General features: G+C 43.9%; 1 protein-coding gene across 1 annotated transcript; it reads left to right on the top strand.

Moving 5' to 3' along the window:
- MRNIP (MRN complex interacting protein) lies at nt 1–27,282 on the top strand. The gene is given in 9 exon segments (XM_066276738.1): nt 1–24; nt 13,597–13,655; nt 16,467–16,533; nt 24,549–24,607; nt 25,263–25,347; nt 26,805–27,094; nt 27,096–27,134; nt 27,136–27,206; nt 27,209–27,282. Coding segments are annotated over 9 exon segments (768 nt in total).
- Nucleotides 27,283–27,431: the final 149 nt, after the last annotated feature.

The raw sequence follows: 27,431 nt of genomic DNA, 5'->3' as shown, positions 1-27,431 counted from the left end.
ATGGGCGAGATGAACGAGAATCAGGTATAGCTCTTTGTTAACTAGGCAGGTGAGGTGGGGGGTTGAGCCCAGCACCTCTGTCCCCTAGATATCCAGATTGCAAAAATACCGTTTATATTTTGGTCCCCAACATTCTTGCCTTCCCATCTCCATTCTGTTGGGATGGAGCATCCCATAGGCTCACTGTTATAATCATGGTACAGCATCTACCTGAGGGTCCTTTCAGTGATTAGAGAAACGGTCCAATAGCATACTCTTGGGAACGCCAGTATTTCTTATAGATCAGTAATTTTCAACCAGCATGCCAAAGGAATTTTTGAAACATGCATTACCAAAGTTTTTAGTAAGGGGCACTGAAGCTTTTTTCCTTAGTCAAATAAAAAAGGATGACAACAGCCAACACAACAATAGCCATCTGGTGAGAATAAATAGAAATGCCTTTTTTTTGACATATCAGTGTCCTGCAGAATATTAATAGTTAGTGTGCCATGAGTGTCAAAAGCTTGAAAATCGCTGTTGTAGACCAAATGTTCAGCAACTTCTGTAGAGGCTGCAATGTAATGCCAGGTCCAAATCCTTTGTAAAGTTAATAAATTTGTTGTAACCGGTCTCCCAGTCTGGCTTGGATTATGTCTGTGTAACACTTTCTGTCAATTTTTGCTCTCGGGTAGTTATTGGTTCCAGAAGGCAGCCAATCGGAGAAACAGCCGGCGAGCAAGTCACAGGGAGTTGCTGTGCTGCAATGTCGCCCATTCACTGCAAGATGGTGCAGGATGCAGATACCATTTGGAAGTATGTACAGGTATTCAGTTTTTGGTCCTGATGCGGCACTGCAATGTTCTCATTGAACCACAATAGAGCGCCAAAGAGCAGCTTTGATAGGAATTCAGCCTTTAACGCCCATGTTGTGTTGAGCAGCGACAGTCTTAGGAATCCTTGGAATTGATACATGCTCATATCGCTGCCTAGATCTCAACCATTTCATCATTTGGAAAATATACATGTATATTTGTGTGGAGAAATAGTGTAATATGCACTGGAGTTGCAGTCCAGCCACGTGTCTGTAGCAATGCAGGATACTATTAACTATGGACACTGCAGACAGCTCTGCCAAGTGACAGCTTTTACAGCAAATGTTCCCCAGTAAAGTTACTAATGATGTCAGAAGGCTGCATAATGGAGAGGCAGCAGGCTAGCAGGGTTCATGGAGCTGCTGTTCTGCAGTGTTGTTCAGTCACCCTGTGGTGGCACAAGAAGCAGCTACCATTAGTAAGAAATCAGCATTCAGTCCTGATGCAGCACTGCAATGTTCTCATTGCAGCACAGGAGGGCGTGGAAGGGCAGCTTTGGTAGGAATTCAGCCTTTAGCTGCCAGGCTATAGTGAGAAATGACAGTCTCAGGAACTCTTGCAACTGATTCATGCTCACTTTACTGGCTAGATCTCCACTTTTCCATCATTTGGAAATATGTATACATAAATCAGCAGAAATACCTAATATGCAGCAAGACTAGCAGGCCAGCCAGGCATCTATAGCAAAGCAGGATAGTATTTTCAGTGGACACTGCAGATAGCTCTGCTATGTGACAGCTTTTGCAGCACCTGCTTTCAAAGTTACTGATGATGACAGAAGCAGTCAAGAAAACAAGCATCAGACAAGCCAGGCACAGGGAGCTGCTGTGCTGCAATTCTGTTCATGCTCCAGGATAAGCTGCCAAAGTGCAGCCTTAATAGAAATTCAACCTTGGATCCCAGAGTGGTACTACAATGTTCTCACTGTACCACAAGATGGCGCAGAAGAGCAGTTTTGGTAGGATTTAGCCATTAGTCCCCACACTGTGTTGAGCAGCTACAGTCTCAGGGATTTTTGCAAGTGATTCATACTCACGTCACTGCCTCATCTCCAACGTCCCATCAGTTGGCAAGATAAAAAGTGTGAAAGTGTGTGTGTGTGTGTGTGTGTGTGTGTGTGTGTGTGTGTGTGTGAGAGAGAGAGAGAGAGAGAGAGAGAGAGAGTATACATGTGTGTTTATTTTTAGGCAGAAATACTGTAAAAATACCTGCTGATTCAGGCCAGCCAAGTGTCTGTGGAAAAGCAGGATAGTATTTTTTTTTAAAAAAGATTTTAAAAATTTTATTTTAGAAAGACAGGAAGGGAGAGAGAGAAAGTAATATTGGAAGATCAATCTGTTCCTGTGTGTGCCTTGACTAGGGATAGAACCAGCAACATCTGTGCCTTGGGATGGAGCTTTAAACAATTTAGCCACCCAGCCAGGCCAGCAGGATGTTATTTTCTGAAGACACTGCAGACAGCTGTGCCATGTGACAGTTTTTACAGCAAATGCTCTTGGGTAAAATAACTAATGATGTCAGAAGGCAGCAGAACAGAGGAGCAGCAGGTGAGCAGAGCACACAGAACACCTGTACTGCAATGTTCTTTGTGCACCACGCAAGGGAGACAAAGGGCAGCTTTAATCAGGAATTCAGTCTTAGGTCCCTCATGCTGCATTAGGCAATGACAGTCTAAGGAGCGAGGTTTGGAACAGAATTTAGGCTCACATAGCTGCCTAGGTCTTCAACTTTTCATCAGTTGGTAAAATAAAAATTACATATATTTTTATTATATATAATAAAATTGTTGTGTGTTGGCAGAAATAATGTAATATGCACTTGAGTTGCAGGCTAGCCAGGTGTCTGTAGCAAAGCAGGATACTTTTCTTTGGATATTGCAGATAGCTCTGCTATGTGAATGCTTTTGCAGTAAATGCTCTCCTGTAAAGTTACAGATGATGCCTGTAGGCAAGCAGGCTACAGGGAATTTCTGTGTTGCAGTGTTGCACTTGCACCACTAAATGATGCAAGAAGCAACAACCTTTAGGAATAATTCAGATTTTGCTCCCCGTGTATGCTGCAATGTTCCCATTGCACCACAGGAGGATACAGAAAGGAAGCTTTGATTGGAATTCAGCCTTTCGTCTCAAAGTGTGTTGAGCTGTGACAGTCTTAGGAATCCCTGCAACTGGTTTACGTTCACATCACTAAGTTTCTGCTTTACCTGCAGTTGATAAAATAAAAATTAAATGTGTGTGTGTGTGTTTGTGTGTACTCAGAAATACTGCTGTAGAGTTGCAGGCCAGCCAGGTTCCTTGAATCAAAAGAGAATACTTTTTTTTTTTTTTTTTACAGAGACAGAGAGTGAGTCAGAGAGAGGGATAGACAGGGACAGGCAGGAATGGAGAGAGATGAGAAGCATCAATCATTAGTTTTTCATTGCGCGTTGCAACACCTTGTTGATTGCTTTCTCATGTGCCTTGACCGCGGGCCTTCAGCAGACCAAGTAACCCCTTGCTGGAGCCAGCGACCTTGGTTTCAAGCTGGTGGGCTTTTGCTCAAACCAGATGAGCCTGCGCTCAAGCTGGTGACCTCGGGGTCTCGAACTTGGGTCTTCCGCATCCCAGTCCGACGCTCTATCCACTGCGCCACTGCCTGGTCAGGCGAGAATACTATTTTTGAGGACACTGTAGACATCTGTGCTACATGACAGATTTTACAGCAAATGCTGTCCAGTAAAGTTACTGATGATGGCCCTGGCCGGTTGGCTCAGCGGTAGAGCGTCGGCCTAGCGTGCGGAGGACCCGGGTTCGATTCCCGGCCAGGGCACACAGGAGAAGCGCCCATTTGCTTCTCCACCCCTCCGCCGCGCTTTCCTCTCTGTCTCTCTCTTCCCCTCCCGCAGCCAAGGCTCCATTGGAGCAAAGATGGCCCGGGCGCTGGGGATGGCTCTGTGGCCTCTGCCTCAGGCGCTAGAGTGGCTCTGGTCGCAACATGGCGACGCCCAGGATGGGCAGAGCATCGCCCCCTGGGGGGCAGAGCACCGCCCCTGGTGGGCGTGCCGGGTGGATCCCGGTCGGGCGCATGCGGGAGTCTGTCTGACTGTCTCTCCCAGTTTCCAGCTTCAGAAAAATGAAAAAAATAAAAAAATAAAATAAAGTTACTGATGATGCATGTCAGAAGGAAGCAAAGTTGGGGAAGCAGCGAGTAAGCAGGACACTTGGAGCCTCTGCACTTTAATGACCTTTGTGCACGGCAAGAGGACGCTAAAGAACAACTTTGTTGTTACATTTATTTATTAAATAATTGAATTTTTTTTTTTTTTTTTTACAGGGACAGACAGACAGGAACGGAGAGAGATGAGAAGCATCAATCATCAGTTTTTTGTTGGGACACCTTAGTTGTTCATTGATTGCTTTCTCATATGTGCCTTGACCATGGGCCTTCAGCAGACCAAGTAACCCCTTGCTCGAGCCAGCGACCTTGGGTCCAAGCTGGTGAACTTCTTTTGCTCAAGCCAGATGAGCTCGTGCTCAAGCTGGCAACCTTGGGGTCTTGAACCTAGGTCTTCCACATCCCAGTCTGATGCTCTATCCACTGCGCCACTGCCTGGTCAGGCCAAAGAACAACTTTGATCAGTAATTCAGCCTTTGGTCTCCATGCGGGATTACAATGTTACTTTGCAGCACAGGAGGGCGCCAAAGGACGGCTGTTTTGAGGAACTAAGCCTTTGGGTCCTTGAGACATTCTAAAGTTTCTACTGTATTACAGGAGGGCGCCAAAACAGCTTTAATAGGAATTCAGACTTTGGTCTCCACGCAGCATTGCAATGTTCCTATTTCACCAAAGGACAGCTTTTATGAGGAATTCAGTCTAGTCCCCAGGTTGTGCTGAGCAGTGACAATCTCAGAGATCTCCTTTCCATCCGTTCAGAATTATATATATATATATATTTATTTATATTTGTTGGCAGAAGTTCTGTAATATGCATTGGAATTGAAGGCCAGCCAGGTGTCTGCAGAAAAGTGGGATGCTATTTTCTGTGGACACTGTGGACACCTCTGCAATTTTATTAAAGTTGGAACTTCCTTTTGCTCTAGCTGAGCTCTGCAGGAGGCTTCCATGTTTGCACTTTTGGGGTTGCCTGACCACAGATGGATACAGGGCACAGCAATTGTGGTGCCAGCTTTGCTGGGTGGTATCTGCTTTGTGACTGTCTGTGTGGACAGTCTGTCTGACCCCAGCACTGAAAGCCCCTTCTATGTGAGGCTTTCGCTTCTGGAGGGGTCACAGCCCCCCGCCCCCCATTCTGAAGGCACAGACACAAAATGCTCACCTTCCCAGCCTCCTTTGAAACTCCAGAACAACACAGGACCCCACAGAGCCAAGATGTGCTGTCCCAAATCTTTAGGTTAAAAGCTAGTGCCCAAAGGAATGGGCTGCAGAGACAGCACCTGTGGAGAGTGTTTGGCCACAAGCATGTCCTGTTTGAAGGCAGCATGGGTGTGTTTTAGATAACAGCCCAGTGTCTAGTATCAAGGACTGGGCAGCACCCAGTGCTGTCTGTGCCCTGTGTAATCAGCAGGGCACTGACCCTGTAGCCTGACTCCGGCTGTTCCTGTCTGTGTGGCCTCCCCACTCAGTTCTTTGGAGATTCCACATAGCCTGGTCCCTTGTCCATGCTGACACCAGCCAGAATCAGGGTTGGGAGCTTGTAAATAAGAACACTCACCCATCTGATTTATCAGCTAAAGAAACTCCTGCTACATAGGGCGTCAGTTGCCAGCTGGTTTGGTGATTGTGACTGGGGTGAGCCCAGAGCGAGAGGGTGCGACTACCTCATCAACGGCTACTTACCGGGCACTGAGCTACATCCTAGGTCCTGGGGACACAAATGAGCATAATGCTCTAGGTGTGTCAAGTTTATCTGGGGAGCAAGAGAGACAGGGACTGAGCAGACAGATGCATAGATGAGCACGCCTGGTTTTAAGCAATTTTCGGGAAAGGCTATCTCTGCAGGGGATATTCTGTCACTGTTTACACGGCAGAAATTGGAAAAGGCTGAGGTGCCAAGGGTTGGAAAACTGATGATGATGCTGGGACATGGGAGTCACTATGGAAGGAAGTTCTCAGAGCTCTGGGCACCAGGAACCACACAGGAGTCTGGGTTGCCTGGGAGGACAGAGGTATTGCCAGGTGCAGTTTGGACAGAAGGATGCTATCAGGTAGTATCCCTTCCTGTCAACTTACTGGTTGGCTCGCACCACAAATGGCTTTTGAATAAGTATGCTCATGTCCCCTTCTCCAAAGATATCCTTCTGGTCAATTCTGACTGTGAACCTACGGTAGGGCCATTTCCTCACCAAGTACCTTGTTTGTGAGGGCAACAACTCCTGTTCAGAGCACCTGTATCCCAGAGCGGGAAGCTCTGGTTTCAGAGCGCAACCCTGGCCAGCCCGTGGCCCACGGCCCCCAGTCCTTCTGCACGTACAGCCTCAACTTCTCACCTTGCTTACCTTGCACATGAATGATACACTGGGAAAAAGCCCATTTGGCCACATTCTGCATTATCTGTAGAGGCACTCTGTTCTTTATGCCCTCCTGCCCCCACCTCACACATGCAGCTCACAGTAATCTCCAGGGTCCCGTCACCAGTAACCAAGAAGCAGGCTTGCAGATGTGAACTTCCCGTAGACACTGGGAACATTTTCCATCTCCATTAGGAACAGCACCCAGACATGGGCAATAAGAAACAGAGCTCTGGTCAGTGTGTGAACACTCACATTCCCCAGATACGTAGAGCCAAGATCCACAGGCAACGAAAAACTTTTTAGGTTTTTACTTAATTTTATTTTTTGGACTGTGTTCTAGTAGAGAATAAATGGGAATCATTTCCATTAAAATTTTTTTCTGCGTGCTCTCAGGGTCATGTTCAACTCTGAAAAGTGACTTGAAACCAAAGGGGGGAAAGGGTTAACAGTTTAATTGCAAGTCTTCTGTATACCAGGCAATTTCACTTATTTAATTTCAACCACCTCTGAATTAGGTATCATTCAAGTGGTCTCCGTCTAATAAATGGCAGAGCCCTGCTATTAACTGCGAAGACCATGCTATATCGTGCCACCTCCTCTGGAGCTAGCCACTCACCAGTTTCGGAAGACCTTTTATTTTTCTTTAACTTGCATAGATATTCATACAAAATTGTAGTATTTTTATGATGTTTGAAGTAGATGCTCAGAATTAGAATTGCTAAACTGTAGGATATACCCACTTGAATTTGTAGTAGATGCTGCTCATCCACCTTAGAATTGGGGGGGTACTTCCCCAACCTTGGTGGTTTTTGTATTAGGATCATATTAATCATATTAACTTTTATGAAACAACATAGACATCCTTGTGATGTTAAACATGTTATTTCATTCTATTTCTTCAAGCAACTTTGGTGCCCATTGATAACACTTCTTTGTTGCTATCATAAATAGAATCTTTTTCTAACTAGATGTATGCTTTTATAAAGACTATTATTTTCTGAAGATGTATTAATTTGGTACCCACCTGCTCTATGAGATTGTCTTACTGGTTTTGGTAGATTTCCATTTGATTCTGTTGAGTTTTCAGATTTTAAAGAAAAACTATACCATCTATAAATAATGATAGTTTTCTTTTTTCATTTTCCAGTTTTCATAACTTTTATTTCCTCCTCTTTTAAAATTACACTGGTGCAAATTATTTTATCTGCTGCATACATATTTTATCATGTTAAGAGAGAACCCATCTATTCAGATTTATCAAGAATCAAAATTAGCCTGACCAGGTGGTGGCGCAGTGGATAGAGCGTTGGACTGGGATGCAGAGGACCCAGGTTCGAGACCCCGAGGTCGCCAGCTTGAGCGTGGGCTCGTCTGGCTTGAGCAAAAAGCTCAGCAGCTTGGACCCAAGGTCGCTGGCTCCAGCAAGGGGCTACTCGGTCTGCTGAAGGCCCACGGTCAAGGCACATATGAGAAAGCAATCAATGAACAACTAAAGTGTCGCAATGTGCAACGAAAAACTAATGATTGATGCTTCTCATCTCTCTCCATTCCTGTCTGTCTGTCTATCCCTCTCTCTGACTCACTCTCTGTCTCTGTAAAAAAATAAACAAATTAAAAAAATTAAAAAAAAAAAAGAATCAAAATTAAAGGGGATCTGAAGATGGCAGCAGAGTAGGCAGATGCACGGACTCCAAGCTCACACCACCAAACTGGATTGCAAATTAATTTAGAAACGATCAGCATGAAAACCCAACTCTGGACTACAAGAACAGCTCTAAAAACCAAGGAGCAAAGAAGAAGCCACACTGAGCCTGGTAGGGAGCGCCGAGGAGCGGTGAGTCTCCCCTGCTTACAGGAACAAAGGGGGTGTGAGGCTGAGAGCCCAGAAGGGCTCTCTTTCCAAGGAAAAGAGTAGTAAATATTGCTCACAGCCACTTGCCTGGGGACCTGGGAACGAGGTGTGTTGAAAGGGCTGGCTTATCTTCCAAAAGGAAAGGGGGGAGAGACAGACAGATGGTGACTGGCAGAGGAATGCATGGGAGGACCTGAGAAGCTGACTCATCCAGTGCTGGAGGCGGCCATAGCTGGGGGAGGGGTTGATCCTTTCACATAACACAGGACAAGTGGTTCCGGGTAACCCATCTCAAGATATATCTCCAGCTCCAATCAGTGCAAGAAGACACAACTGAAAACAAGAAGTAGGGAGGAGGGGCAGTAACTCAGGTCTCCATGGAGATCTGAGATATACCACCCCTACTGAAGTGGAGAAAGCACCCCACCCCCAGAGAGAGTAACTGGAGATCAGGCCTTCAGAGTCTCAGGTTGCACCCACCACATTTCTGGATACAGTTTTAAATAAGCCCCCTGCTGAGAACAGTAAACAAGACTACCACCCAGATAACTGAGGAGAAAACAAACAAATCAGGACTTGAAAGCAGCTCTACTAGAAAAGCCAAAACTGACAGTGGATTACAAACAACAGCTGATGCCAATCCAAGAAGACCTAGAAATAACACAGTTGAAAATTGGAGGCAGACAATACCAAACCTAGACTTCAACCAGCCCTACAAACAACACACCCAAACACACAGACATAATGAGAAGACAGAGAAGTGCAATCCAAATGAAACCACAAAAGAAATCTCCAGAAAAGGAACTGAGTGATATGGAAATAACCAAACTGCTGGATACAGAGTTTAGAATAATGATTGTTAGGATGCTTAGAGATCTTACAACAACAATGGATGGTCATTACGAACACTTAAAGAGATAGCAAGTGTAAAAAAGGACATTGAAATATTAAAAAAGAATCAGTCAGAGGTGACAAATACAATATCAGAAATGAAGGAATTAAAAGCAGGATGGATGAAGCCAAGGATCAAATCAGCGAGTTGGAGGACAAGATGAACAAAGGCATGGAAGCAGAGAAGAAAAAAGAAAAGAGACTCAAAAAGTCTGAGGAAAAAAATAAATAAAATAATAAAGTCTGAGGAAACTCTGAGAGAGCTCTGTGACAACATGAAGAGAAATAACATCTGCATCATAGGGGTTCCTGAAGAAGAAGAAGAGAAAGAACAAGGGATAGAAACTTTATTCAATCAAATTATAGCTGAAAACTTCCCTAAATTGATGCAAGGAAGGGTCTCACAAGTTCAGGAAGCACAGAGAACTCCATTAAAGAGAAACCCAAAGAGACCTACACCAAGACACATCATAATTAAAATACCAAAGCTAAGTGATAAAGAGAAAATATTAAAAGCTGCTAGAGAAAAGAAGGCTATCACCTACAAAGGAGCCCCCATAAGGATGACATCTGACTTCTCAACAGAAACACTTGAGGCCAGAAGGGAATGGCAAGAAATAGGCAAAGTAATGCAGAACAAGAGCCTACAACCAAAACTACATTATCCAGCAAGGCTATCATTTAAAATCAAAGGAGAGGCTCTGGCCGGTTGGCTCAGCGGTAGAGCGTCGGCCTGGCGTGCGGGGGACCTGGGTTCAATTCCTGGCCAGGGCACATAGGAGAAGCACCCATTTGCTTCTCCACTCCCCCCCCTCCTTCCTCTCTGTCTCTCTCTTCCCCTCCCACAGCCAAGGCTCCATTGGAGCAAAGATGGCCTGGGCACTGGAGATGGCTCCTTGGCCTCTGCCCCAGGCACTAGAGTGGCTCTGGTCGCGGCAGAGCGACGCCCCGGAGGGGCAGAGCATCGCCCCCTGGTGGGCAGAGCATTGCCCCTGGTGGGCGTGCCGGGTGGATCCCGGTCGGGCGCATGCAGGAGTCTGTCTGACTGTCTCTCCCCGTTTCCAGCTTCAGGAAAATAAAAAAAAATAAAAATAAAAATAAAAAAAGAAAATAAAATCAAAGGAGAAATAAAAAGCTTCCCAGACAAAAACAACTCAAGGACTTCATTACCACCAAACCAATGCTGCACGAAATGTTAAGGGGCCTGTTATAAACAGATCAAAGTGGGAAAAGAATATAGCAAAAGAAGAATACAGCTTTAAAGAATAAAATGGCAATAAACAACTACATATCAATAATAACCTTAAATGTAAATGGATTAAATGATCCAATCAAAAGACATACAGTAGCTGCTTAGTTAAGAAAACAGGACCCATACATACACTGTCTACAAGAGACACACCTTAAAACAAAAGATGCACATAGACTGAAGGTAAAAGGATGGGAAAAAAAATATTTCATGCAAATGGAAATGAAAAAAAGCTGGGGTAGCAATACTTATATCAGACAAAATGGACTTTAAAACAAAGGCTGTAGTAAGAGATAAAGAAGATCACTACATAATGATAAAGGGAGCAATCCAACAAGAAGATATAACCATCATAAATATCTACACACCTAATATAGGAGCACCTAAATATATAAAGCAGACTTTGATAGATATAAAGGGCAAGATCAACAGCAATACTATAATAGTAGGAGATTTCAATACCCCACTAACATCACTAGATAGATCCTCAAGAAAGAAAATTAACAAAGAAACAGCAGACTTAAAGGGCTCACTAGATCAACTCGATTTAATAGATATCTTCAGGACCTTTGACCCTAAGGGAGCATAATATACATTCTTTTCAAGTGCTCATGGTACATTCTCTAGGATAGACCACGTGTTAGGACACAAAAGCAGTCTCAACAAATTTAAGAAGATTGAAATCATGTCAAGCATTTTCTCTGATCACAATGTCATGAAACTAAACATCAACCACAACAGAAAAACTGAAAAATACTCAAACACATGGAAACTAAATAGCATGTTATTAAATAATGAATGAGTTAACAATGAAATCAAGAAGAAATAAAAAAAATTCCTAGAAATAAATGATAATAAGCAAACAACAACTCAAAATTTATGGGACACAGAAAAAGCAGTCCTGAGAGGGAAGTTCATAGCACTACAAGCATTCCTTAAGAAGCTTGAAAAAGCTCAAATAAACAACCTAACCCTTCATCATAAAGAACTATAAAAAGAACAGCAAATAAGGCCCAGAGGTAGTAGAAGGAAGAAAATAATAAAGATCAGCATGGAAGTAAATGACATAGAAGCTAAAGAAACAATATGGAGGATCAATGAAACCAAAAGCTGGTTCTTTGAAAGGGTAAACAAGATCAACGAACCTTTAACAAGACTCACCAAGTAAAGAAGAGAGAGGACTCAAATAAATAAAATTAGAAGTGAGAGTGGAGAAATAACCACTGACACAACAGAAATACAAAATATTGTAAGAAATACTATGAAGAACTGTATGCCAAAAAATTAAACAACCTAGATGAAATGGACAAATTCCTTGAACATATAATCTTCCAAAAATCAATCTGGAAGAATCAGAAAACCTAAACAGACCGATTACAACAAAAGAGATCGAAACAGTTATCAAAAAGCTCCCCCCCCCAAAAAAAAAAAATCCTGGGCTCGATGGCTTCACTGGTGAATTCTACCAAATATTCAAAGAAGAACTAACTCCTATCCTTCTCAAGCTCTTTCAAAAAATTCAAGAGGAAGAAACACTTCCAAGTTCCTTTTATAAGGCGAGCATAATTCTGATTCCAAAACCAGGCAAAGACAACACAAAGAAAGAAAATTATAGGTCAATATCCCTGATGAATTTAGATGCTAAAATCCTCAACAAAATATTAGAAAACCAGATCCAGCAATACACAAAAAAAATCATACATCATAATCAAGTGGGATTTATTCTGGGGAGGCAAGGATGGTACAACATTCATAAATCAAGTAATGTGATTCACCACATAAACAAAAGGAAGGAGAAAAACCACATGATAATTTCAATAGATACAGAAAAAGCATTTGATAAAATCCAGCACCCATTTATGATCAAAACTCTTAGCAAAGTGGGAATACAGGGAACATACCTCAACATTATAAAGGCCATCTATGACAAACCCACAGCCAACATTATAATTAATGGACAAAAATTAAAAGCAATTTCCCTAATATCAGGAACAAGGCAGGGGTGCCCCATTCACCACTCTTATTCAACATAGTACTGGATGTCCTAGCTACAGCAATCAGACAAGAAGAAGAAATAAAAGGCATCCAAATTGGAAAAGAAGAAGTAAAACTATCATTATTTGCAGATGATATGATACTGTATATTGAAAACCTTAAAGTCTTAGTCAAAAAACTACTGGACCTAATAAACAAATTCAGCAAGGTGGCAGGATATAATATTAATACACAGAAATCAGAGACATTTTTATACATGAACAATGAACTGTCAGAAAGAGAAATTAAGAAAACAATCCCGGCCTGACCTGTGGTGGCGCAGTGGGTAAAACGTCATCCTGGAAACACTGAGGTTGCCGGTTCAAAGCCCTGGGCTTGCCTGGTCAAGGCACATATGGGAGTTGATGCTTCCAGCTCCTCCCCCCTTCTCTCTCTCTGTCTCTCTCTCCTCTCTAAAAATGAATAAATAAATAAATTAATTTAAAAAAAAAAGAAAGAAAACAATCCCCTTCACTATTGTAACAAAAAAAGTAAAGTACCTAGGAGTAAATTTAACCAAGGAGGTTAAAGACTTGTACTCAGAAAATTATAAAACATTGACAAAAGAAATCAGAGAAGATACAAACAAGTGAAAGCATATTCCGTGCTCATGGTTAGGAAGAATAAACATCATTAAAATGTCTATATTACCCAAAGCAATTTATAAATACAATGCAATACCAATTAAAATACCAATGACATACTTCAAGATATAGAACACATATTCCAAAAATGTATATGGAACTAAAAAAGAACACGAATAGCCTCAGCAATCTTGAAAAAGAAGAATAAAGTGGAAGTTATCACATTTCCTGATATCAAGTTATACTACAAGGCCATTGTACTCAAAACATCTTGGTACTGGCATAAGAACAGGCATATAAATCAATGGAACAGAACAGAGAACCCAGAAATAAACCCACATCTTTATGGACAATTGATATTTGACAAAAGACGTAAGAGCATACAGTGGAGTAAAGACAGTCTCTTAAACAAATGGTGTTGGGAAAACTGGACAGCTACCTGCAAAAAAATGAAACTAGACCACCAACTTACACCATGCACAAAAATAAACTCAAAATGGATAAAGGACTTAAATGTAAATCGTAAAACCATAAGCATCCTAGAAGAAAACTGCCACCATCTGATCAGACCAGTTCCACTTTTTAAAATAATTATGTAAGCTATATTTCTGAAATTTCATTGTAGGTAAAGAAGAGTCTCAAATGGACAATCAAAACTTGTGGAGAGAAGCAGTCATTTTTGCGGTGAGTTCCAACAAACAGGGCATCTAATACCCATGCCAAGAAGTAGATGTGTCCTAGCCTTGAGGAAGCATGTTCCTTACCAGAGTCCCAGCATTTCACTATTGGGACCAAGTTCACCAGATATATATAGAGATATAGAGCCCCTGCTCCCTCCATTCCTGTTACTTCAGGAAGTGAAATGAATGGAGCAGTGACTTGAAAGTTACCATCAGCTGTTTATTCATTCAGCAAATATTTATTAGCTTTTAGTGCCAGCAACAGGAAACACAATGGAAGGAAAGAATGTTGTCAATCTTGCCCTCACAGATCTGCTCATGTGAAAGTAAAGAGAAACATGCACACATACACATGAATATCGGTGTAATGGAAAGAAAGTGCAGGGCCTGCAAGAAGATGACAGAATTAGACCCAGCTGGCCATCAACAGACAGCTGTTGGTGGACAGAGGTGAGAGTGTAGGAGAGGGTGGGCTCAGGAAATGCAAGCAGTCAAGAGATGCCAGGCTAGCAAAGGTGTGGACTGAAGTTGTCTAACCCGTTTTTTTTGCCTACCATGACAATTCTTCTCAGGTCCATTTCTGCTGACTCACTCCGTCTCCTTTTTCAACTTTATTTATTTATTTATATTAATTTTAGAAAGGGGAGAGAGAAAGAGAGAGACAGAAGGGAGGAGGAGCAAGACACATCAACTCCCATATGTGCCTTGACCAGGCAAGCCCAGGGTTTCAAACCGGTTACCTCAACATTCCAGGTTGACACTTTATCCACTGCACCACCACAGGTCAGGCACCCATTTCTTTGACACAACTGACTGTCTTGTGTTCTTTCCTCAATGAGCCACACATTCACCAGTTCCAGCCTCTGATTCCACTGCTCCAGCCTCATCTTACCACTTGTCTTTCAGCCATAGGGACTTTTCTTTCTGACTTGGAAACAGTTCAGACCTGCTCCACTCCTTTGTGCTCATTGTTGGAGCTTCACCTAGTTATTTTCATTATCCTGATCAGAACTTACGTGAAAGTGTGTTTATAATATTGTCCATCTCAGACTATAAGTTCCATGCCAGCAGAGGCTTTGCCTGTTTTAAGTACTGGTGTACTCTCAGCACCTAGCATAGTGCCTGGCACATGGTAATTGCTCAGCAAATAGTTGTTGAGTGAATAAATGACCAGTCTCCCATCAATGGACATTTGGATTCATTTTAGTTTTTATTGTTTTGAACAGTTCTACAGTGAAACTTCTTACAAATACCTCTTTCTTCACTTGACCAATTATTTCTTTTTTTAAAAAATTTTATTGCCTGACCAGTGGTGGCACAGTGGATAGAGTATTGACCTGGAATGCTGAGGTCATTGGTTCAAAGCCCCAGGCTTGCCTGGCCAAGGTACCTGTGAGAAGCAGCTGCTGCCAGTTGATGCTTCCTGCTCCTCCTTCCACCCTTTCTCTCTCTCTCTCTCTCTTTCTCTCTAAAATCAATAAATCTTTCTTTTTAGTTAATTACTTTTTTTTTTTTTTACAGAGACAGAGAGAGAGTCAGAGAGAGGGATAGACAGACAGAAACAGAATGATGAGAAGCATCAATCATTAGTTTTTCGTTGCGCATTGTGACACCTTATAGTTGTTCATTGATTGCTTTCTCACATGTGCCTTGACCGCGGGCCTTCAGCAGACCGAGTAACACCTTGCTTGAGCCAGTGACCTTGGGTCCAAGCTGGTGTACTTTTGCTCAAACCAGACGAGCCCGTGCTTAAGCTGGCGACCTCGGGGTCTCGAACGTGGCTCCTCGGCATCCCAGTCTGACGCTCTACCCACTGCGCCACCGTCTGGTCAGGCAGTTAATTACTTTTTTAAAAAGATTTTATTGGCCCTGGCCAGTTGGCTCAGTGGTAGAGCGTCGGCCTGGAATACAGGTGTCCCGGGTTCGATTCCCAGCCAGGGCACACAGGAGAGGTGCCCATCTGCTTCTCCACCCCTCCCCCTCTCCTTCCTCTCTCTCTCTCTCTTCCCCTCCTGCAGCAAAGGCTCTATTGGAGTAAGGTTGGCCCTGGCGCTGAGGATGGCTCTGTGGCCTCTGCCTCAGGCGCTAGAATGGCTCTGGTTGCAACAGAGCAACGCCCCAGATGGACAGAGTGTTGCCCCCTGGTGGGCATGCCGGGTGGATCCCGATCAGGTGTGTGCGGGAGTCTGTCTGACTGCCTCCCGTTTCCAACTTCAGAAAAATACAAAAAAAGAAGGATAAAAAAATTTTTTATTCATTTTAGAGAGGAAAGAAGAGAAAAAAGAGCGATCAAGAGAGAAGTGGGGAGGAACAGGAAGCATCAACTCCCATTTGTGCCTTTATCAGACAAGCCCAGGGTTTCAAATCGGTGACCTTGGCATTCCAGGTCAACTGTGCCACCACAAGTCAGGCAATAAATAAAATCTTTAAAACAAATTTTTATTGCATTTATTTGGGTGACATTGGTTAATAAAATTATATAGGTTTCTTGTGTACAATTCTTTTTACATAATAAATGTAAATTCTCTGAGCTTTTTTATTTTTTATTATTGATTGATTTGAGAGAGAGAGAGAAACATTGATTTATTGTTCCACTTATTTATGCACTCATTGGTTGATTTTTTTTAACAACCAAGTTTTTTTGTTTTGTTGTGGGGTTTTTTAGTGTTTACTGTATTGATTTGAGAGAGAGGGAGGAAGTGAGTGACTGAGAGAGGAACGTAGATCTGCTCCTGTATGTTCCCTGACCGGGGATCGAACAAGCAACCTCTGAGGTTCAGGATGATGCTCTAACCCAGTGGTCCCCAACCCCCAGGCCGCGGACTGGTACTGGTCCGTGGGCCATTTGGTACCGGTCCGCCAGGTTTCTGAGATGTCACCAGGTACAGTTGTTTGAGAGGGGTATGGTTATCTTGCCATGTTTTCCTCTTGAGTGGATAGTGAACATTTATGGTGGAGAAGTCTCTTAAATTTTCAGGTCTTCCAATGCAGCAGTTAGATATCCTGGATAGTCTTCTCACCAAAAGTTAGTTAGCTTTGAAGATTAGGTGCCTTCAGAATGGTATGGCCCAACATACTGGTGTCAGCTGGAAAATAATTTATAATGCCAGCTGTGATATTCTAAATGCACTGATGAGATTGCAAAAATGTAAATAATTATCAGAGGTAAAAAATGAAGCAAAATCTGAATTCCAAAGAATAAGCACCTGTGCCGTGGGCTTCCACATAGGAGGCAGGCAGGATGTGGGAGACAGAGTGCCTAGAGCTCACTCGGTGTGGGACGGTCAGCAGGGGACCACCACATAAAGCTGGATCCCCAAAGGTCTGTGCCCTCAGTTTATGAATGAACTAGAAACGCACCCACTCTACAGCAGGAAGCCAGCCTGTGTTGACTTGGGCACTGCCTGAACAGGGAAAATACTGCTCCAGGATTTTATAAACACAAGCTGCCACATGTCTTTTTTTTTTTTTTACAGAGACAGAGAGAGAGTCAGAAAGAGGAATAGACAGGGACAGACAGGAATAGAGAGATGAGAAGTATCAATCATTAGTTTTTCGTTGCGCACTGTGATACCTTAGTTGTTCATTGATTGCTTTCTCATATGTGCCTTGACCGCGGACTTCAGCAAACCAAGTAACCCCTTGCTCAAGCTAGTGACCTTGGGTCCAAGCTGGTGAGCTTTTGCTCAAACCAGATGAGCCCACACTCAAGCTGGCAACCTCGGGGTCTTGAACCTGGGTCCTCGGCATCCCAGTCCGATGCTCTATCCACTGCGCCACCGCCTGGTCAGGCTGCCACATGTCTTTTCATCCTTTTACATGCACTATGTGAAAGGTTCGAGCTGAGAATTTATTTTCAAACCGTCCCAGGAAGCAGAGGTGAATGTATCCTCTGTCTGGAACAGCACATCTTCAACCTAGGCATGAAAGAATTACCACAGCTAAGGGTTCAAGAAGCGTATACTCAAGAGTTAAGTCTTTAAACACTCAAGGATGCATGTTCCATGAGCAAAAAGCATCAGAACAAAACAACAGACAGAAAAGTCAGACCCCCAAACATTTCAGAATTCATAATATTGTGTTTACTGTATTTCATGAAGTAAAAGAGAAAGTTGATAGCAGGAGCAAGAGCTTTTAAGAAATAACCAAGGGCCTTGAAAAAAGAACCAAAAAGAGTTTGTAGAAATGAAAAGTATAGTCATTGAAACTAAAAGTGTAGTAGACAAGTTAAATAGATTAAGTGAAACGGAAGACAGAATTGGTGAAATGGAAGATTAACCTGAAGAAATTGTTCACAATACAGCACAGAAAGATAAAAAGGTGGAAAATACGAGTTGAGAGACATGGAGGATACAGAGAAGAGTTCCAGCAAGAATAAATAATATATAAATAAATAATAGAATAATAAAATAAAATAATAAAGAGAATTGGGCAAAGGAAATATTTGCAGAGAGAAGAATGGAGCATTTTCCAGAATCAAAGGTTTACACTCTTAGATTTAGGAAACATAATAAATCCCAAACTGGACAGTCATGGTGGATGTAGGAAATCCTAATGAATTTACACAAAAGCTACTACAGCTAATAAGTTAATTTAGCAAAATCACAAGGATACAACGTCAACAAACAAAATTAAATTTTATTCTTGCCTGACCAGGCGGTGACACAGTGAATAGAGCATCGGATTGGGATGCAGAAGGACCCAGGTTCAAGACCCTGAGGTCGCCAGCTTGAGCGCAGGCTCAACTAGTTTGAGCAAAAGCTCACCAGCTTGGACCCAAGGTTGCTGGCTCGAGCTAGGGGTTACTCGGTCTGCTGAAGGCCCGTGGTCAAGGCACATATGAGAAAGCAATCAATGAACAGCTAAGGTCTCGCAACAAAAAACTAATGATTGATGCTCCTCATCTCTCTCCGTTCCTGTCTATCTCTCTCTCTGTCTCTGTAAAAAAATAAATAAATAAATAAAAATTATTCTTATAAATACAGTAAATGATTAGAAAATGACTTTTAAAATCAAAGATCATTTATAATAACATCAAAAACTGAAATACTCAGGCATAAGTATAACCAAAAAATGTGTAAGATCTGTTCAATAAAAACTATAAAACATTGCTAAGAGAAATTAAAATAAGATCTAATTTTTTTTAATCAAGAGAGAGGCAGGGAGTCAGAGAAACAGATTCCCGCATGTGCCCCAACCAGGATCCACCCAGCAACCCTCGTCTGAGACTGATGTTCTGCCCATCTGGGTCCCTGCTCTATTGCTCAGCAACCAAGCCATTCTAGTGCCTGAGGCGACGCCATGGAGCCATCCTCAGCACCCTGGTCCAATTTGCTCATTTGAGCCATGGCTGTGGGAGGGGAAAAGAGGGGCAGGAGGAGTGGAGAAGCAGGTGGTCACCTCTCCTGTGTGCCCTGATCCAGAATTAAACCTGGGACTTCCACATGCTGGCCAATGCTCTACCACTAAGCCAACTGGCCAGGGCCAAGAAGGTCTAAATTAATAAAGAGATATAACATGTCCATGGATTGGAAAATTCAGTATCATTAAGGTGACAGTTCATCTTAAAGTCAACCTAACTCCAATCAAAATTCCAACAGCCTTTTTTTTTTTTTGAGAAATAGGCAAACTGATTCTAAAATGTATATAGATACGTAAAGGACCTAGAATTCCTGAAACAAATTTGATAAGAACAAAGTTGGAGGACTTCAACAACCTGATTTTAAGATTTACTATAACATGAAGCAAGACAGTATGATATTGGTGAAAGGCTACAGCAAAAGGTGAGTAAGTAAACAGAAGGTAGTATATTCATACAATGGAATACTACTTGGCAACAAAACAACATGGGCAAATCTCAAAGACACTGGTAAATGAAAGAGGCCGAGCTCAGAAGACCACATACTGTAGAGGTCAGTCATGTTCTTTTTTTTTAGATTTTATTGACCTGTCTCTTTTTTAGAGAGAGAGGAGAGAGAGAGAGAAAGTGGAGGAAGAAGGGAGAAGCATCAACTTCTAGTACAGTCGTCCCTCACCCTATCGCAGTTCACTTTTCATGGTCTCACTGTATCACAGATTTTTAAATTGTATATACCTAATTTTGTATCGCAGATTTTTCTCTATATCACAGGATTTTGCAGTATAAGGGTATTTTTATATGTTTATTATTTTAATTATTTTTGTGGTAAAATAAGCATTTCTAGCCTAAAAAATTGAAAACAATATAAAAATATTAATTAAAACATTAGTATTCACTGGTGAGTACCCATATGGAATTGTACGTGTTGTTAAAATTTTGTAGGTTTGAGAATGTAGAAAGTATTTAAAAGCATAGGAAGTGTTTATAAGAGTGGGAAAGCTTAATAACAGTGTGGGAAAGGTTTATAAGAGTGTAGGGGGGCTATAAAGCCTTAAAATATATATAAATAATAAAAAATAAAAGTTCGCTACTTCACAGATTTTCACCTATTGCAGGGGATTCTGGAATCTCACCCCCACAATAGACAAGGGATTACTGTAGTTGCTTCCTGTATGTGACTTGACTAGGCAAGCCTGTGATTTCAAACTGGCGACCTCAGCGTTCCGATTGACACTTTATCCACTGCACCTCCACGGGTCAGGTGAAGTCAGTCATTTTCTAGGGAGTGTGGAATTGCCTGCAAGGACACAGAAGGAGACTCTATGGCATGATGAAAATTTTCTAAACTGTGTCAATTATATCTCAATAAAAGTTTTTCTTTATCCTGCCTGACCAGGCAGTGGTGCAGTAGATAGAGTGTCGGACTAAGATGCGATGCGGAGGACCCAGGTTTGAAACCCTGAGGTCACCAGCTTGAGCGCAGGCTCATCTGGCTTGACCGTGGGCTCACCAGCTTGAGCACAGGGTCCCTGGCTTGAGCATGGGATCATAGACATGACCCCATAGTTGCTGGTTTGAAGCCCAAGGTCGCTGGCTTGAGCCCAAGATTGCTGGCTTGAGCAAGGAGTCACTTGCTCTGCTTTAACCCCCCTGTCAAGGCACATATGAGAAAGCAATCAATGAACAACTAAGGAGACTAAGGAGTCACAACGAAGAATTCATGTTTCTCTTCTCTATCCCTTCCTGTCTGTCCCTATCTGTCCCTCTCTCTGCCTCTCTCTGTCACCAAAAAAATATTTTTTTTCTTTATCTTGATTGAGGTGATAGTTTCAATGATATAATTTATCAAAACTTAGTAACTACAGGCCATGGCCAGTGGCTCAGTGGATAAAGCATCAAGCCAGTGTATGGACTTCCCAGGTTCGATCCTCAGTCGGGGCCCACAAGAGAAGCAACCATCTGCTTCTCTCCCCTTCATTTCCCCCCTTCTATCCCTCTTCTCTCACAGCCAGTGGCTCAATTGGTTTGGGTGTCAGCCCCAGGCACTGAGGATAGTTCAGTTGGTCTGAGTGTATCAGCCTCAGGTGCTAAAAATAGCTCAGTTGATTCAAGCATTTATGGATCCCAGTCAGGTACATCTAAGAGTCTGTCTTACTATCTCCTCTCAAAAAATAAACAAAAAAAGCAGTAACTACACATAAATGGGTGTACTTTAGTGTATATTAATTATACCTCAGTAAGAAAATTTTAAAAGTTAAAAAGAGTCTGTCCTTAGACACAACATAATGAAATTGGGGAACACAGAAGAACTGAAAAGTAGCTGGATCACCTATAAAGGAACAATAGACTGCCAAGGTCTCAGTGGTAACATCAGAAGCAAGAAGACAGACTAGAATCTTCAGACTGCTGAGAGATGTCCTTTAATTGGTGGAGTTGAGTTCCAGAATCACAGAACATTGAGCAGAGTTCCAATGAATAGCTGGTAGGACACTGCTCAACAGAATGCTGGAGTAGCGACCATGTGCAAGGTAGGGGTTTTACATGCCTGATCTCATTTCATCATAATCACACTGTGAGGATCATTGATTTTTTTACAGATGAACAAACTGAAATAGAAGTGCCCACATTTGGTAGTTTGGAGTTCTTGAAATTCACTAGAGAGAATTGCAGTTTGATTGGGTGATGTAACAACCCTGTTTGACATGAATGGATATGGCTTTGGTTCTAACTTCCAGTCCTTGCACAATAAATGTTTCCACTGGACATCCAGTCCCACTCAAGTCTGCAAGAGAGAAAAGCTCCTCACTCTTATTTATGTGGTGAAAGAGCCCTGATGTCCCTAGAGGTCTTCACTAGTCAGACACACCAAGCTCAGGACAATGCCTCTTGTAATAGTTAAGATACAACTGTAAAGACGCATGTGGCCGCCTGACCAGGCAGTGGCGCAGTGGATAGAACGTTGGACTGGGATGCAGAGGACCCAGGTTTGAAACCCTGAGGTTGCCGCTTGTGCGAGGGCTCATCTGGCTTGAGCATGAGCTGACCAGCTTGAGCGCGGGGATACTGGCTTGAGCCCAAAGGTCAATGGCTTGAAGCCCAAGGTCACTAGCTTGAGTCCAAGGTTGCTGGCTTGAGCAAGGGGTCACTTGCTCTGCTATAGGCTCCCACCCTCCATCAAGGCACATATGAGAAAGCAATCAATGAACAAGTAAGGTGCCGCAATGAAGAATTGATGCTTCTCATCTCTCTCCTTTCTTGTCTGTCTGTCCCTATCTGTCTCTCTCTCTGACTTTCTCTTTGTCTCTATAAAAACAAACAAACTCATGTGGCCCTATGGGACATCTCCACTGTTGGAAGGGACTCTGTGCTATAGGAGTTCAGATGACAGACCCTAAGCAGGGCATATGTATACATGTCTCATTTGTTCTCACAGTTGCCCTTTCAGTATTATTCCCATTTGTGGATGAGCAAACAGTAATAAACCCAAAGTCACACTGTCACAAGGACAGTCAGTCATTGGCAAAGCCAGGATGCAAACTGGTTTCTCTGGGTTAAGTGTCTGCTCCCTCCCTGTCTCACTTTTCCTGTTGATGGAGGCCTCAACTGGCCTAAATCCAAGGAAGAAATGGTCATTTTGCACAGGCCTTCCAAACAGCTAGAAGATTGCTGAGTCACATCAAAACAACAGAGCTAAATGCCCTATAAGTTTTTGGTATTCGTTGTCAAGTCCTTGCATCTTGCTCTTCCCACCTTGCTGTCTTCAAATGGTCATTTTACAAAGGATCTATATACAATCTTTCCCTAAGGTCTCTGGAAGAACCTGTAAATGCCAACAAAGAGAAAAATGCAGGTCCTGGGCAGGCTAAGCATGTGAGTATACAGGTAAGCCAACAGCACCTGTCAGCCCAGCCACCTGGGTCAGCACCATGTCCCAGAGGGGCCCATTTATTCATTCATTAGTTGTTTGTTCAGTAAACATCTGTTAATGCTACGAAATGACAGGCACTTGGCTTAAAGCTACAGGGAACACAAAAATGAATAAACTTGCCCCTTTTGACTGCTATACAAATAATTACAATACTCGTTTTCTTCTGTCTTCTTGGAGAACTCCTGAATTTAGCTTGAACTTCACCTCCTAGTGCTTCTCCCCTGTCCCTCGGTGCTCTGGGCACAGCTCTGGTAGAGAAAGGACGCTGTGGTCAAGATTCTGAAATTCTGTGTTCCATTTCTCCAGACGGAGCCAGACCAGGGCTCACACTCGGTTCTGTCTGGGGCAGTGGTCGGCAAACTGCGGCTCGCGAACCACATGCGGGTTTAAGTTTAAAAAATTTGGCTCTCAAAAGAAATTTCAATCGTTGTACTGTTGATATTTGGCTCTGTTGACTAATGAGTTTGCTGACCACTGGTCTGGGGGCTGATAAAGCAGGTGCTCAGTGTGGGCAGGTGCTGTGGGGGGGGGGGCCGTGATAGAGGACAGTGACACTGTTGGCACATCAACGATGCCGTGGCCTGGAGCACTGTGTCCTGCCAAGGACAGGAGGAGTGGGGACTACTGTCAAACAGAAACTCCCTGCTGACCTGAGGGTAGGGCCCTGCCTCTGCTCAGGGAATCACTCTCACAATGTCCTCGCCCTACAATGTCCTCTTCAAATTCTTATTATAAACAGGAAACGGCCTTAAGCACTCTACTTTAACACAGCAGCTCTTGCACATTTAGGTCTGTATTTCCAATTTTGTCCACTTACAGCCTTAATTTTACATTGTTTGTATTATAACCTACTGTTTTCACCCTGGAGTTTTCATCTGTCATTCTGCGTCGCTATACACTTGTCAATGGTTTTCACTTTTAGGAAGTACCTACAGGTTGTGATGAGTGTACCAATATTTACTCCTTCATTGGGCATTTAGGTTGTTTCCAAACTTTTGCTACAAGTATTTGCTATTTTTATAATACTCTTTAGAAAAACATTTTTAAAAGACCTTATTCATTTTAGAGCGAGGAGAGAGTGAGAAGGGGGCAGGAACAGGAAGCATCAACTCCCATATGTGCCTTGACCAGGCAAGCCCAGGGTTTCAAACTGGCAACCTCAGCATTCTAGGTCAATGCTCTATCCGTACCACCATAGGTCAGACTATTTTTATAACACTTTAATGAGTATCTCTGTACCTTTGTCACAGTTTGCAACCACGGGTCCAGGGAGCGCAGACATTTGCAGAGTTCTTGATAAACTGTGCCCTGTGGCATTCTCGAGGTGTGTGTTGCTGTGCCCTGTCCCCAAGTGGTGTCTCAAGGCAGCCATGTCCCGTTACCGTCTAGCCAAATACGCTGGAGATGCAGTAGACATGGGTCCTGAGACCCTTGGGCCTTACAGTTGGGCTGGAAATTTTCATTAGAAATGCCTGCTTTCCAACTCTGAGAATAAATTTACTTCCTAATCTGGTAAGAAAGAATCCCAGTCCTCCGAGAGCTGCTCGCGGAAGTATCTGGAAAGGGGCTCTACAGAGGGGGGGCTGGCAGGAGTGTGTGTTTCCACATAGAGCCCACATCCACAAGAGAAGCCAGACACTCCCTCCAGTACCAGCCTGCCTAGAGAGAGGTGCCAGTCACCAACCCAGTGTGTGCCCACTCTGACCCAGGGCCTAAGGCTGAGGAGCGGCTCGTAGTGGCTGGCATTTGGGAGAAGCCTCAGTGGCATGAGCCGTAGGCTCATCACCACTGGGCCCTCCGTGGCCTGGCCAGGCACCAGGTGCTGCCAATACAGAGGTAAGGGCTGTGCAGGATGCCAGCTAGGCACCTTTACTGTCTATGCTCACTTAATTCTGAACATCTAGACTACACTGTCCTCATGAAGAATTTATTTTATGGGCAGAGTTGACAAAGCAGTGTGGCCGACAGGTCTAGAAGCTTTTAGCCTAGAGCAGGAAAGACATGACTTGTATAGGGTTCTTCTCCAGACGGAGTGAGTTTTCTGATGCCTGCATTATCCAGATCCAAGTGGCTCTTAGGAGGTAGGTGCTATTGGCAAGTAGATTTCAGTTCTAAATAAGAACTTTCTAGCAACTATAAGATATGAGCAGAGAGATGAACAACCCTGAATGTTGCTAGGCAGCCTGTTGCGGGCAGTGGGGCAGGAGCTGAGCAGCCCCCTAGGAAGCTACACAGGATGACAAGGTTCTACCTGTGCTGAGCATCAGGCCAGGGGTCTCAGTTGTGACAGGACTGGATTCTTGATAGCACTTTCCCTCTGCCAGGACATGGAGCAAGAGCATGGTCCAGCCTCTGTGCAACCCTGATGGCCAAGACTTGGGGACTCAGGTCACCTGGGAGACTCAGGAAGTCTGACTGAGAAGACTGTTTCTCTTCTGGTCCCAGTGACCACTGAGTACACACAGGATTTTTTGTCATACTTTGTTGACAATTGAAGTATGAGACTTGCCCTAAAAAAGCTCAGCTGGGTGCCTGTCTTCTCTGTCTGAAGCCAACTGCTTTCTCGGCCTGCACTGTCTCCTGTCATGCTCATCCCCACAGTGCTCACTCCTGTTGAAGGCAATTTTGATGACTGAAGGCACCCGAGGATGACCAGTAGGGCTCTTCCGAGTCAGGCCTGTTCTCTCAGTTCTGTGTTGAATGCCTTCAGCGACCGTCCCATCCAGCATGGGCCCTGCCTTGGGTCTCTGAGGAACTGTTTCCATCCTCACCTTCATGTACACAGGGTGTTCTTGTGCACTGGGGTGCCCTCCACCTTCATCCTTGTTCCTGATGCTTCCTGCCCAGCAGATCCACTCATGCTCAGGGCCCCGGAAGGCAGGCTTTGCTTTACATGGTCATGAGAACCACGGGGGCCAGGCAAAAGAACTCTGTGGGGGTCCGTCACGGCCACCTTTGACATAAAACAGCTCAAAGCCAAGAGGCAGAGGCCAAACTTTGGTGTTGCCACTCACTGGCTATGTGACCTAGGTAAGGATGCGGCCCTGAATCTCCCAATTACAGAATATTGACAGCTACTGATGTGCCAGCTCCTGGGCCAAACATGTTAACTGTGGTGTCCTGTTTGATGCTTACCACAGGCTTGTGTTTTAGGGGTGAGGAAGTAGGCTAGTGAAGGTGCCGTGAGGTCACAAGGCAGTGGCAGAGCTGTCAGTGACTGCAGACCACAGCACCTCTTCCTTACTGCCTGGGGGTGGTGACATGGGGTCCCACCATCACTGCTTTCAAATTTATAGGTGGTGAAACCATTTTCATTGTATCTGGTTCCTGAGCTGGAGGGAAGGTCAGGTCCCAGTGCCACTGTCAAATCCCCAGAGCTGCTGTGCAGCCACATCCACAGCTTCAAATCCTCCACGTGGTCCTGGACCTTCCCACCTGCCTGGCAGCAAATGGGCGGGCTGGAGTCTACATCCCTCCGCTTGCCTCTCGGTCTCTTCCAGCTCCATCCTCCTATCAGGCCCCATACCTGAGTCTAAGGGCCCCACAGGATGAGTGCCTGATTACATGATAGTTTCCTTTTTGGTAGTCTGGTCGTGGAATTTGGCAGAGGATTCAGAGTGTGGTAAAGGGCATATTCACTCTGCTGTGCTAAACCTCAGAATCAAGGCACAGCCCTAGCCTTGTCCTGAGGACTAGTTAGTAGACAGGGCACGGAGCAGAAAAAGTGCCAGAATCCAGAGGACGAGACCAGGAAGTGACAGTGCAGACACGGGGACCTTTCTCTTCCTGTCCCCAGGAGCTGCCAGCCTACTGGCATTCTTCTGAACAGAGGACATGGCCACTTCCTGCTTTTGTCTCCACTGCAGGGTCATGCTGACCTGGAATGGCAGGTCAAAGGAAGCAGTCCTGAGGACTGGCACACGAGGAGGCTTACTGGTCCTTGGGGGGAACCACTGCCTCTTGCCCAGCAGACCAGGGCAATGTCTACGTGGGAACAATTTCTTATGCCACCTGGAAACAACTCACATGTGGACAGAGACCCCCTGACACCTCAGCAGAGGGACCTAAGGCCAGCTGGAGCAGCACAGGCTGAGCAGGGGACCTCCAGGGCTCAAACTGCAAGGGACATGGGCCTTAGCAGGACACCTGGTGTTCTCGTTTCCTTGGGCCATACATACTCCCACTCTGTCTGTGCCCGAGGGCCTTCGAGGAGACCCCTGAGCAGTTGTGGGGAACAGACCATCAGGCAGGGGGTGGGCCCGTGGTCAACAGACTCAGGAGCCACGACTCTTACAACTATGTAACCTCTTTAAAACTGGCGAGGACTTTGATGATATTCTGTGAACTGAGACTAGTAGGTCATTATGTAGATGTGTTTGTTACATAAGCCCTTTTCTATTAGATCTCTATGTCACTGCAAACAGGATTCCCCAAGGTACCTTTAATTAGTAGGACTGAGAAGGATTTATAGGAAATACTAAGAACTTAACAAA

Source organism: Saccopteryx bilineata, chromosome 4 (genome assembly GCF_036850765.1).
Source record: "Saccopteryx bilineata isolate mSacBil1 chromosome 4, mSacBil1_pri_phased_curated, whole genome shotgun sequence".
NCBI classification, from domain to species: Eukaryota; Metazoa; Chordata; class Mammalia; order Chiroptera; family Emballonuridae; genus Saccopteryx; species Saccopteryx bilineata.
This window is presented reverse-complemented; position numbering and strand designations above follow the sequence as displayed.